A 12618-nucleotide genomic window follows, 5' to 3' on the forward strand; every position below is an offset into this window, starting at 1 on the left:
GTTAAAAGTTTTAATTAATGATAAAATTTATATATTTTTACTAAATAAATCATATAATCGCTAAATGATGATTGAATTCGAATGAAATTAACTTTAAATGACAAGATTTATAAACAAAAATACATGTTTTTTTTAAGAATATATCAATAATTATATAAATTTGATTAGACTCATACCCAACTCAACCAGAATTAACCCTAAGATCCAAGGTTTACCCGACCTAAAAATCAACTAATTTGGTATTGACCCGAACCAACAACAAAATGATTTGATATCAATCCGACTCACAAATCAACCAATACCAAAAATCAATCAATTCAATATTAACCTGGCCCAAAATTAATTCGATTTGATATTAACTCGACTTGATATTCGACTAGACCTAACTTACCATAGACTCAAATTAAACCCAATCCGACCCGATCCGATCCGATCCAAATCAATCTAACCTTAAAATGTTTAGACCCAAACTAATCCGAATGACTCGTTTTCCACTAACATTTTACTTTATATGATAATTTAATCAAAATTTTAATTTATTTATTTCTTTTTAAAATAATTATTTTCTCTTTTTTCATGAAGAAGAAATAAATAGTTCATATATGTTTTTGCTTTAAAAATAGTATTTTGTTAGTTTTTTTCGTGAAGAATAAATAAATGATTAAATAAATAAATAAATAAATAATATGTAAATAACGACAAAAGAAAAAGGTGAAAAAAATTAACGATTTGTTGTTATATGTTAATTTAGTTTTTTTAATACACATGACGAGAAACTATTCGTGAGGCATGTTAAGAGGAAGGATTAAGGGACAGAAGAATTAAGTTCGGTCATTAGAGATGAAAGCACAAGAGTTTAATTTATAAATAATGTTCTCTGTTAAACAAGAAAAATACATAATAAATTTAGAGGAAAGTATACAAATGGTCACCTAGCTACAAAGTATTATTTTATTAAGTCTCTCAATTATTAAAAGTTATAAAATGATCTTCCGATTATAGAATATTACTTTATTGAGTCCCTAAACTATTAAAATATATAAAATGGTTACTAGACTATTTATTATGTTCAAAACTTCTCATTTTCCATTAAAAAATTGATTGTCGCCTGAGCTAGACGTTAACATGATGACTAAGATATGATAATCATTTGAGATTATAAGATCAAATTTTATCATATCGTAGTTAACATATGAATGTTCAGCTTAAATTGTCGTCAATTTTTTAACAAAAAATAATGAGTTTGGAACATAATAAATAGTCGGGTGACCATTTTATAATTTTTAATAGTCGAGGGACTCAACAAAGCAACACTCTACGGTCAAAGGATCATTTTGCATCTTTTAATAGTCGAGAGAGTCAACAAAGCATTATCTTATAGTCTATGATCATCTGTATACTTTACCCATAAATTCAAAGGTTATTGTTTAGGTTAGGACGAAAATTTTAAGATTATATAACTAAAAATAATCAAATTAATATACAGGGACTAATCCCCAAGTTACATATAACACTTGGGCTAATAGAAAGCATTTGGCCATTACATACAGCTAGATTAAATTGGGATTTTCCACAAAGTCCATACATAACGATCTGTTTACACTAAAATAATTATTAACCGTCCGATCATTCAAAATATCAAAACTCTAAAACTAGTTAATCACTATATACAGGAATAGACCACATCCAATCCTTGAAGATAGATTCATGAAATCTCTACTATTTTGGTAACATGTTTGGTATTTTGACTGGTTTATTTTATGGGAGGTGGAAGATTCATGGATTTGTATAGCCTTTTGTAGTTATGCAACAAAGAATAAACCAGAATTTATGCCATTTTTCAAAAGAAAGCATTATTTGTAGCCATGGTTAATGTCAAATGGCATGCATGGTGAATCTTGAAATCAGCTACCGCCTGTGGCTTTCTCTCCTCCTTTGTTAGGAAAAAACTAGTCTCCATTGTTGAACCTTTTGCAGAAGCTTCAGCATCAGTTTTCTCATTTAACAATCATGGAGAAGAAAGGGAGAGTTGTAATGGAAAAGTTCGAGCTCGGGAGATTACTCGGACAAGGAACATTTGCCAAGGTTTACTACGCAAGAAACACCAAAACAGGCCAAAGCTGCGCCATTAAAATCATCGACAAAGAGAAGATAATGAAAGGCGGTTTGATCGACCAAATAAAACGTGAAATCTCCGTTATGCGACTCGTAAAACATCCCAACGTCGTTCGTTTGTACGAGGTAATGGCGAGCAAGTCGAAGATATATTTTGTAATGGAATACGTTAAAGGCGGAGAGCTTTTCGGTAAAGTCGCCAAAGGTAAGCTCAGAGAAGACGATGCCCGACTTTATTTCCAACAGTTAATCGCGGCTGTCGATTATTGCCATAGCCGAGGCGTTTATCACCGCGATTTGAAGCCTGAGAATCTGCTTGTCGATGAAAATGGGAAACTTAAAGTTTCCGATTTTGGATTGAGTGCTTTGAGGGAATCGAGGAGACAAGATGGCCTTCTTCATACAACATGTGGAACACCGGCTTATGTTGCTCCTGAAGTTATCGACATGAAAGGCTACGATGGGGCCAAAGTTGATATTTGGTCTTGTGGGGTGATTCTTTATGTTTTGTTGGCTGGTTTTCTTCCATTTCACGATGAAAATTTGATGGAGTTGTATAAAAAGATAAGCAAAGGTGAATTTAGATGCCCCCAATGGTTCCCGCCTGAGGTTCGTAAGCTTCTTTCCAAGATTCTTGATCCTAACCCTAGTCATCGAATCACGGTGGCCAAACTCATGGAAAATAGTTGGTACAAGAAAGGGTATAAACATATCGACACCCCACCCTCAACACCCGATCGGGATCGTAATAACGACTCGATCATCGAAGACGTTCATGCGGCGTTCGATGACTGGTCCTCTTTGCCATCAGGAAACGAGGATGATGGCGACGGTAGGGTTTAAACCAATCTCTTTGTTTTTAGTTTCTGTAACGGTAGGGTTTAAATTATCACTTTAACTTATATTATTTTCTTTTGGTGTTTTTATCCTAAAATAGAATTTTGAAGGTCAAAAAGCTAAAAAAAGACTAAAATGATTATTTAATCAAACATTATGTCTCTTTTACCCTGAAATGAAACATTAGTACTAAAATACTCTAAAAAAATATGAACCAAAATAACTATTTAATCAAATATTTAAAGTAATTTTTGATATTATACTTTATTATAAAGACTAATATGGGCTCACAAAGTTTGTTAAAGTTTTTTCCATCCAGGTAAGACACAAGGGTGCATTGTGACACCAAGTTTCTTCAATGCTTTCGATCTCATTGCGCTCTCACAAGATTTTGACCTATCGGGTTTGTTCGAGGAAGATTTGGATCAAAGGGATTGCTCTCGATTCACGACAAAAAAACCGGCTACCGATATCGTTTCCAAGTTCGAAGAAATAGCTCAGAGCGAGTGTTTTCGGATAATGAACAAAGATGGGAAGGTAAAATTGCAGGGCGTCAAGGAAGGGAGGAAGGGATTGCTGGCCATTGATGCTGAGATATTCGAGGTTACGCCTTCTTTTTATGTGGTGGAGATGACCAAAACGTCTGGGGATACGTTGGAATATAAGAAGTTTTGTAAGCAAGAACTCAAGCCTTCGTTGAAGGACATTGTTTGGGCCTGGCAAGGATCGGAGCACCAAAGCATCGATACTTAATTTGGCTTAACAAGCTTTGCTTTGGTTTCAGTCTTTTTTTGTGTCTTCGATTATATATATATATATATATATATATATATATATATATATATGTATGTATGCAAATTTATTGGTTAAAAAATAATAAATTGATAAATGAAAAAAATAAAAATTACTTTTATTTAATATTTAACTCATATAGTCTATTTCTACAATCACAAAACAATAAAAATATCGTTCTATTGGATTTATAATTTATACAAAAATAAATTTATAATTTATACAAAAATAAAACTATAAACTTCTCTCGCAATAAGTTTATAATGTTTACATGTGGGAATTTATAATTTTTTTTCTTTATCTACGTCTATCTTCAACTCACTTGATTTTAAAGAATAAAACATAGAATTTATCATGTGGCTTAAATGAAAAAAATAATATATATATATTATTCTAGAAATCTTAAATTTAAACAGTTACATCTACTAGTATATATGCATGCTATCAATACAATATAAAAAATTTATATAGATACTCAATCTAGACTACTGAAAAACAAGTAAAACATATAATTTATTTATGGTTATATTATTTATCAACAAAAAACTATTTATTAAGATATTTTATCGATTAATTATCATTTAATAAATTAAATAAACTTATAAATTATTTTTAAATAATAAAATTATCATATAATTTTAATTAAATACAATAAATTTAAATTAATCTCCAACAATGTAAAATGTAATGCTGCCCAAAATATGTATAGTTTTTTGCGCTCCTTGGAGTTCAATTTCTTTCCCTATTATGTACTTTTTCTATGCTATATATATTGTTTATTCTTCGTTTTCATTTTCAGCACAAGTTCGTTTTTGGATATCCTTCTAGATATATTAAAGAAGTTAAAACGTTACTTACATCAGTCTACTTGAATACTAAGCATTTAAATTATATCATTTTTAAATTAAATATTTCAATTATTTTTATCAAATTAAATATTTCAATTATAATTTTATAATCTCTTTATATTTAAGTTACCCGATTCCATTTTACGAAGTTGCAGCTATACATTCTAAGGAATTCCATTTTTACAGGTAAATGCTCAATACCCAAGTAGGCATACAAAGTTGATCGTGATCAAGTGAACAACGTAGCATACTAACAAAATGTCAAATTTTAAAACTTTACATAAAATATTATAAATTGTAGAGTATAAAGAAGTTATAAAATTACCAAAAGCTTTAATATATACAAATTGTAAAACAATATTTATTGTACTTGCGAAACTAAAAGGTTAAGATTAAAAATTACAAAATTTTAACTTAAATATGTAATTATATGAACGAACCAAACGATCTTTGTCATAAAAGAATTATTGTTATTCTTTGAGGTTTTGGATTCGAACACTATAATGTCATGATGTGAGCGTTTAATGTCAAATAATTAAAAGATATATTTGAACAAATACTACCTTATACTTACTTATCTCAGATTAATAAAAGGATTAATAAGTGCCTAAACTATACTTTAAATTGACTTTTGGTGCCTAAAGAATTCTTCTCTAAAAATAGGTGTCTCAAATTTCCAATGTTACACTTTAGGTGTCTGGACCATTAACGAACGTTAAATTTAGTCGTTATCTAACACATGCCAACTATATAAATTTTTAAAAAAATTAAATAAAAAACTTAAAATTATTAGTTTTTATAAAAAAAAACCCAAATTGTTTTAAAATTATTAAAAATCCTATCCTGAAAAACCTTAATTTCAATCCCCTCACAACTAATAGTCACCACAACCGTCATCAATCGGCCGAAATCTCGACGACATCCAATACCTGAACACCCAACAGCTGAAGCCCCATGATTCAAGTGACGATTGCCATAAAAAATGGGTGATTGCAGCGGTTAGAGAAAGAGAGGACAACACGACTTCTAACGGCTTTCTGGCAAACGATGATTGACATGGGTGAAAGATGATGGTCGGGGTTTGGTTGCGAGACAATGGAGAACTCAGGGGTGACAACGGTGCATGCCATGGGCGACTGGTGAAGGATGGTCGACAAATGGCGGCGGGGGAGGAAGATCACGAAGGGGGTGGGGGTTTATTTTTTTTAATTTTTCTTTTTTAAATAATATTTTTATTATTAAAAAATTTAAAATATATATATATATATATATATAACGGTGAATACCTAAAAGTGTAACAGATAAAATGTTAGACACATATTTTTAGCAAAAAATTCTTTATTCACCAAAAGTCAATTTAGAGCATAGTTTAGGCACTTAAAAGTGTATCAAACCTTTATTAAAAAAATGTAGTTAGATAAAAAAATTTAGGCTTAATACAAACATTTACACAAAACTATACCAAAAATTGACTTTTGGTGCTTATAGAATTTTTCGTTAAAAATAGTTTCTAACGTTATATTTTTATATGTTTGGACTGTAATCGTCATTAAAATTGGTTGTTAACTGACATGATTCGTGCATATAAAATTTAAAAAAATTATTGAAAAAACACTTTATATTATAATTTTAAAAAATCTAAATTTTGTTTCCTCCACTGTCGATCAGTCACTGCCAATATGTGGTCGTTACTGTTGATGCCATCAAAATTGTCTCGCCGCCGCAACCAAAACCAATCGCCCACCCACCTTGAAACTACGCCTATCGTCGTGGAAAGCGCCACGAAAGTTAAGTGGAATTCAATGTTTTCCTTTACTGCTTTTCGACGATTCTAATGGCTCCCCTTATGTTTATACACTACATGACATTCACCATTGAGTTTCTCATTCTACGCCAAACAAAACTTGTCCGATAGTGACCCTTCGTCGTAGAAGGTGATGTGATTGGAGGGAGAGAAAACAGGGGCAGGGAGGGGATGATGCGAGGTTGATTTTTTAATTTTTTTTCTTTTTTTAGATAATATTTTACTTTTACAAAATAAAAATATATAAATGTTTCACGTTTCATGAAATTTTTTAACAGTAAACACCTAAAAATGTAACAAATAACAATCAACATTTAATGAACTTCGAACGACAACAAAACATTCAATGATTAATGGTGATTCGTCAAACCAAATCTTGACTGAGCCTCCCAACATTACAAGGATATGTCAGTAGGCCTATTTAAATTACAATAGAATTGTAAAGCATCGAACATATTAAATGATTTCAGTGATTAAAAAAATAATATTTTTCTTTAAATTTTAAATTCAGACAATTGTATTTGTAAAGTATGTGCATAATATCAACAATAAAAAAAATTATAAACATATATTATCTTATAATCACCTCGCACTAAAAAAATAGTGAAATATAATCTGTCCCCAAACAGGTATTGAGTTGGCTTACCTAAACGTGGGAAAACTGAGCCACAAGGATCTACCGGAAAGGGTGTTGAAGTAATGAAGCGGAAGACAACATCGGAAAGGAAGAGTGGGAGTTAATACCGAGTTGGGGGAGTTAATACCGAGTTGGGGAAGTGAAGGCCTGAGGCACATAAATGCTACTTTCACAACCAACCAGGCTTGTTTTTGGACTCATCGCTCATGTGGGTGTGTTTTAGATCACCTTCTTTGATTTTGACTCCAACTTTGTTGCATGAGTACCTGGAACCATTATTCACTGTGTTCATTTTCTATCTCTTAATCCATGTTTTTGAATTATTTTTAAATTAATAAAATCCTTAATAAAATTCACGGCTTAATACAAAAATAAGTCCCTAAATTATATCTCAAAATACGATTTGGTGCTTAAAGATTTTTCGCTCAAAATAGGTGTATGATATTTCCAACATTACACTTTTAGGTGCCCAAACGTTAACCATCGTTAAAAATCTTCGTTAGGTGACACCTGTCACATACTGATAATTTTGATATTTTTTTAATTTAAAATAAAAAATATTTTTTTTTCAGAAAAGACTATTTTTTCAAATCTTAAAAAAACTCAAAAATTTTAAAACCTTAATTTTAATCTCTTTATCACCGCCGACCATCAGTCAAACACCCAACGATGTGTGACAGACCAACCACCCACAACGAAAACCCCCATATTTTCGTAACCAATTGAACACCCAAAAATGATATAAATGAAACATTTCATTTTAGGGTTTTGAATCCTTAAAAATCCCTATGACAGTGATAGTCGATTGTTTGATTGGATGTGGCATTCGGTTATTTTTCGTTTGGTCAGTCGTGGCAGTTGACTTTTAGCCATTTGTAGGGGAGGAGAACATAGGGGGCAAGGGACAGGGGAGATTTTTTAATAAAAAAATATAACGACATACACCTAAAAGTATAAAAGAGAAAACATTATACACTTATTTTTAGCAAATAAGTCTTTTTTTTATAGAAAGCCGCTAGTTTTATTAAAAGTAGAAAATATCGAGAATTACAATGAAGATTTACAAGTATAATTGTAAACGTAAACTAAATTTTAATGAGAACATTTTCCTATAACCATTGATACAAAATCTAACCACCTAGATTACACAAGGATCAATGAAGAAAAAGGATAAAAAACCTAACCAAATAATCAAACAAAATAAAGATATGAACAAATCTGATTGCAACGACAAACGAACCACAAAAGAGGATGAAACTATTGAAAGACCACCGAAAAATTACAAATCGAGTCAAGTGACGTGAGAACTAGCCATGATCGCAAAACGCGTATCCAAATCAATCCAAGGGCCAAAATAGGGAAGATCAACATGATAACAAATAAGCGACATCTTAATCAATCATGACAATATCAAATCAAACCCTAAAAAATGATAAACAAAAATAATAGTCAAAAAATCAAAAACTGCTAAAAGACAGAGATAAACATGTCATAAAGGCATAATTATTCCTAAAAAAACTAAAAAATAAAGAAAAAGACAACCGATGGTCGACAACCAATATCAAAACTGGTTATGGCGTCGGCTAAACAAAATCAAAGAAGAAAAAGTTTATTTGATCTATAGAAAATAACACAAATTGCAAAGGAATAAAAAAAGGGAGAGAGGGGAAGGAGAGAGCGGTTAGGGTTTAGAAGAGGATGTTTTTGTTATCAATTTTTTTAGCAGAAAATTCTTTAGGCACGAAATTGTATTTAGAGGTATAATTTAGACACTTAGTTTTATATTAAGCGAAAATTCACTAAGTCTTTATTTATTTTGTAAAAGCATTTTAAGAATCTTTTAAATGTTAATTTTTGAAAATTGGTTTTCGAGAACTTAATTTGACTATACGATCAAACTACACACTTTAATTAATCCAAATTTTGAGACGTTTAATTTTAAATTATTAAAGAAAATTCATAAAATTATTTTTAAAAAGTTTTAATAAGATATTTAGGACTATTTTACGTGGTTTTTTTAAACACACTTTTAGCAAAAAAATTTGTTTTGACCATAAAATCAATGCTAAACAAGTAAAAAAATGAAAAAAAATACGCTGGAAACTGTGGTTTCGAACTAATCTCAAAAGCTAGAATTTGTAGCCTTTTCATTTTCAACTTTACGTTTGGGAGCAAATTATGATTTTACCCTTATTAATACATGAGGTTCACTCAATTATATATTTACATTTGATTTAAATAATTTAATATTAACCTCCTTAAAAATAATTTATTACTTAATAATATATTTTATTTATTTAAAAGTAAATAAAATTCATGATTTATATATTAAAATATTAATAAAATATTTTATATCCACGTGCTAAAAAGTATTAATGATATATTTTTTTAATAAAGTATTTATTTATAAAAATATTATTAATGAACTATCTTAAAATATTTTTTTTATATTTTATTATAGTTTAAGTGATATATTTTATATGCTATAGAATTAATAAGTGTAAATATATTTAAATTTTATATTTTTAATTTACAACATAATATTTATAATTGACATTTTATTTTTTCAAACCCACTTTTTAACAACAATATAAAATACTTAAATTTCAAATTGTAGTTTTATACTGTATTTTCAAAAATTATTTTCTACTTTATTTTTAAAATTTACTTTTCAAAAGTCTTACCAAACTGACCTTTAGAGAAAAAATTATGATATTAAAAAAATGAAAAACTTTAAATTTTTTAGAGCATCTCTTATAAATTTTCATGATCTATTTTAAATTAAATGTATATTGTATCATATAACATATTCCTAAATTGTCAAATATTTTTTATAAAGAAAATTAAAATAAAATAACGTGTATCATAATTAAGAAAACCACAGATTAAATTTAATTACCTAATATTAAAACAATACCCTGATAAATTAGCTGACCTTATTCCCATATGTAATGGGGTGAGGAGAGGTAGAATAGTAGGCTGCCCCAAACGCCAGGTTGAGAGCAGCTTCCGTGGAAGACCTTCGACAGTCAGAATTATGAATTGCCTACCGTGGGACTCAATCCCATGACCACAAGGTTAAGAGCCTTGCGCTCTACCAACTGAGCTGGACGGACAATTCTAAAACAATACCCTGATAGATTTCGTTAAAATCGAGAACAAGTCCTGAAATAAAATATTCATGCCACGTAAATATTTTATACATTTCATTTCCATCTCTTTACTATTTGAAATAAAAAACAAAGAAATTAAATACAGACCACCTAATGGTATGCACAGAATCGGCGAAGCCCCACCGGTGTTGTCGCTTATGACTACCCATCATCTATGTACACTCACAAATTGATGCGGGTGATCTGATCCGATTCGAGGTTTTATATTAGGACCACTGGAGCGATCCATAATAAAAATTCAAAAAAATTAATTTTTTATTAAAATTTATAAAATCATAAAACAATTTATAAATACGTACAAGTTCCAGACTCAATATAAAATATGTTAAATGTGACCTACATGTTCCCTAATTACATATTGTATCATACTTTGCAAGCAAAGCTGAATGGAACTACCAATACTGAAGTTGATAGATGCACCGTATCGATTCTTTTAACCTAAAATGGAGAGTAAAGAGTGAGCTTGGAAAGCTCAGTAATACATAACTACCAAGTGATGCTGAAGGACATACAGATAATAGACAAACATAAAAATTTCCCTAATGATTTAAACTTCTATAGGTTATTGTGATGAGCTGAGGTTCCACTGATATTTCTTTAAGTACAAGACATGAAGCTTACAATTTAGAGGAAACGTCAGAGGACCAGGTCCAGGAGATCAGAATAGGGTGTCTAGTGTATTCCCACAAAACCAGTGACAAGGTAAAAATCTTTTTAAAATAATAACAATTTAAAAAATACTTTTAAAACCATAATAAAATCCTCCAACCGAACACCAATATGCAGTTCTCCAGAACTGCATCTATAAGGACTTACCCTAAGCACACATCAAATGAGCAACCCTAATGGAATACCTTAGGACCTATGGGCCTACCCAAGTGTTTCCTTAGGTCTGTAAGGAATTACTAGCTTGATCAGAGCTAAACCTTCATACTCCAGAATCTTACCCATATATTATCCAGTAAAAATCAGATTTAACAGTAAATAGTAATATAAGGATCGTGATCCAGTAAAATCTTGTAAGAGTGATCCTGAAATAAACCACATAACTTCCTTCCACCCGTACACCATATACAGTCCAATGATTTACCCAAGGGAGTGCCTTGGGACCTTAAAGCCTACCCAAAGTCACCTTAGGTCTGTAAGGAATTCTCAAGGTACTTTCTCTCTCAGGTCAGTACAAGTCATTTTTACCTCATAGGGCAATTTCATAAATTTTATAATCAGGTAATTTCAGTATTAATTTTTTTAACGATAATAAATAAAATTTAGAGATTTTGAGGTTATTTGCTCTTAAGAATAATCATTGTAGTTGAAATCATTTCCTTGGCTGGGACAGAGCCCCACACGCGTACAGCGATACACGGTGGCGCAAGACGATGACGGGCTCAGAGCGGTCGTTTGATTACTCCCTGTTTCAACACTAGCCAAAATCGATCCCAAACAATATCTATGTTCAACCAAAACCGTGTAAAACAATTGAAAAGACGAACCGACTTACCCTCAACGATGAATGATAAGAATGGTGAATTTGGACCATGAACCCAATTGGTTTTGGTCGGACAACGACGAGGAGTTTAACTACAGTGGCGATGAGGCGAACCAATATCGGGATCGATAGGAAAATTAAGAAATATAACGGTGGTCGACTTGGATTTCAACAGATTTCAAAGACTTTATCATGGCAATCAGAGATGATTATCGGTGAGAGGGACCTTGGGCTTTGATCGGACTGTAATGGCACTTCTCTTAATGGAAGCGATGACACTCACTGTTGAATAGTAGCGGAGATCATATGTAGAAAGTGACGAACGAGTTCCCCAAATTTTACGACAAACGGTGAGTTATTAAGATGATTCGTGGCTAGGGTTAGGGTCGTAGGGCAATGCCGAAGCTGACTATGTACACCACCGCTGGCTGGAGACGGGGTGTAAGACAATGGGCAACGGGTGGCTGAAATGAAAGACAATACACACCACTATTTATCGTTCGGGTTTACTTGATTTCAGATGGTCTCAACTAGGCATTAACCAGCTGAATAAGAGTTTTAGGCAAAACTCTTCCTTATCAAAATTCAAAAATCTAAATAGAATTATCCTCGTAGAACCGAACACACCTTAATTATCAATTCTTAATCAAAATAATACTTGCTTAACTTCAATGCAAAATACAAACATAACTGATTTCTTTTATACGAGCAACATCACCACGAGATTTACGCTTTTACCAAGCATACAAACATTTACTTTAGTCTCATACAGGTTAAACTATTGAGGTACTAAGCTCATCACTTATTGGAATTAAAACTCGTAAATTGGAACAAGAACAATACCGATAATTCTTCAATTTAGTACATTAGTGCAGAACTCTAGGGAGAGAACACCTTATCATAGCTTGGATCAAAATCATGCT

At 31.2% G+C, this 12618-nt stretch overlaps 1 protein-coding gene across 1 annotated transcript; it reads left to right on the forward strand.

Moving 5' to 3' along the window:
* Positions 1-1982: 1982 nt before the first annotated feature.
* Positions 1983-3705, forward strand: LOC120135475 (CBL-interacting serine/threonine-protein kinase 20-like). Its single transcript, XM_039151748.1, has 2 exons — positions 1983-2947; positions 3272-3705. The coding sequence occupies exons 1-2, from the start codon at positions 2011-2013 to the stop codon at positions 3703-3705; spliced, it is 1371 nt and encodes a 456-aa protein (XP_039007679.1). The 5' UTR covers positions 1983-2010.
* The last annotated feature ends 8913 nt before the right edge of the window (positions 3706-12618 follow it).

The sequence above is a fragment of the Hibiscus syriacus genome, unplaced genomic scaffold (assembly GCF_006381635.1).
Source record: "Hibiscus syriacus cultivar Baekdansim isolate YM2019G1 unplaced genomic scaffold, ASM638163v2 tig00110610_pilon, whole genome shotgun sequence".
Classification (NCBI taxonomy): Eukaryota; Viridiplantae; Streptophyta; class Magnoliopsida; order Malvales; family Malvaceae; genus Hibiscus; species Hibiscus syriacus.

What these genes read in the sequence shown, in the direction of transcription:
- LOC120135475 (XM_039151748.1), top strand. Translation starts at nt 2,011, where the DNA reads ATGGAGAAGAAAGGGAGAGTTGTAATGGAAAAGTTCGAGCTCGGGAGA. An exon ending in AAACGAGGATGATGGCGACG is followed by an intron (nt 2,948 to 3,271) that starts GTAGGGTTTAAA and finishes TTTTCCATCCAG; the next exon opens with GTAAGACACAAGGGTGCATT.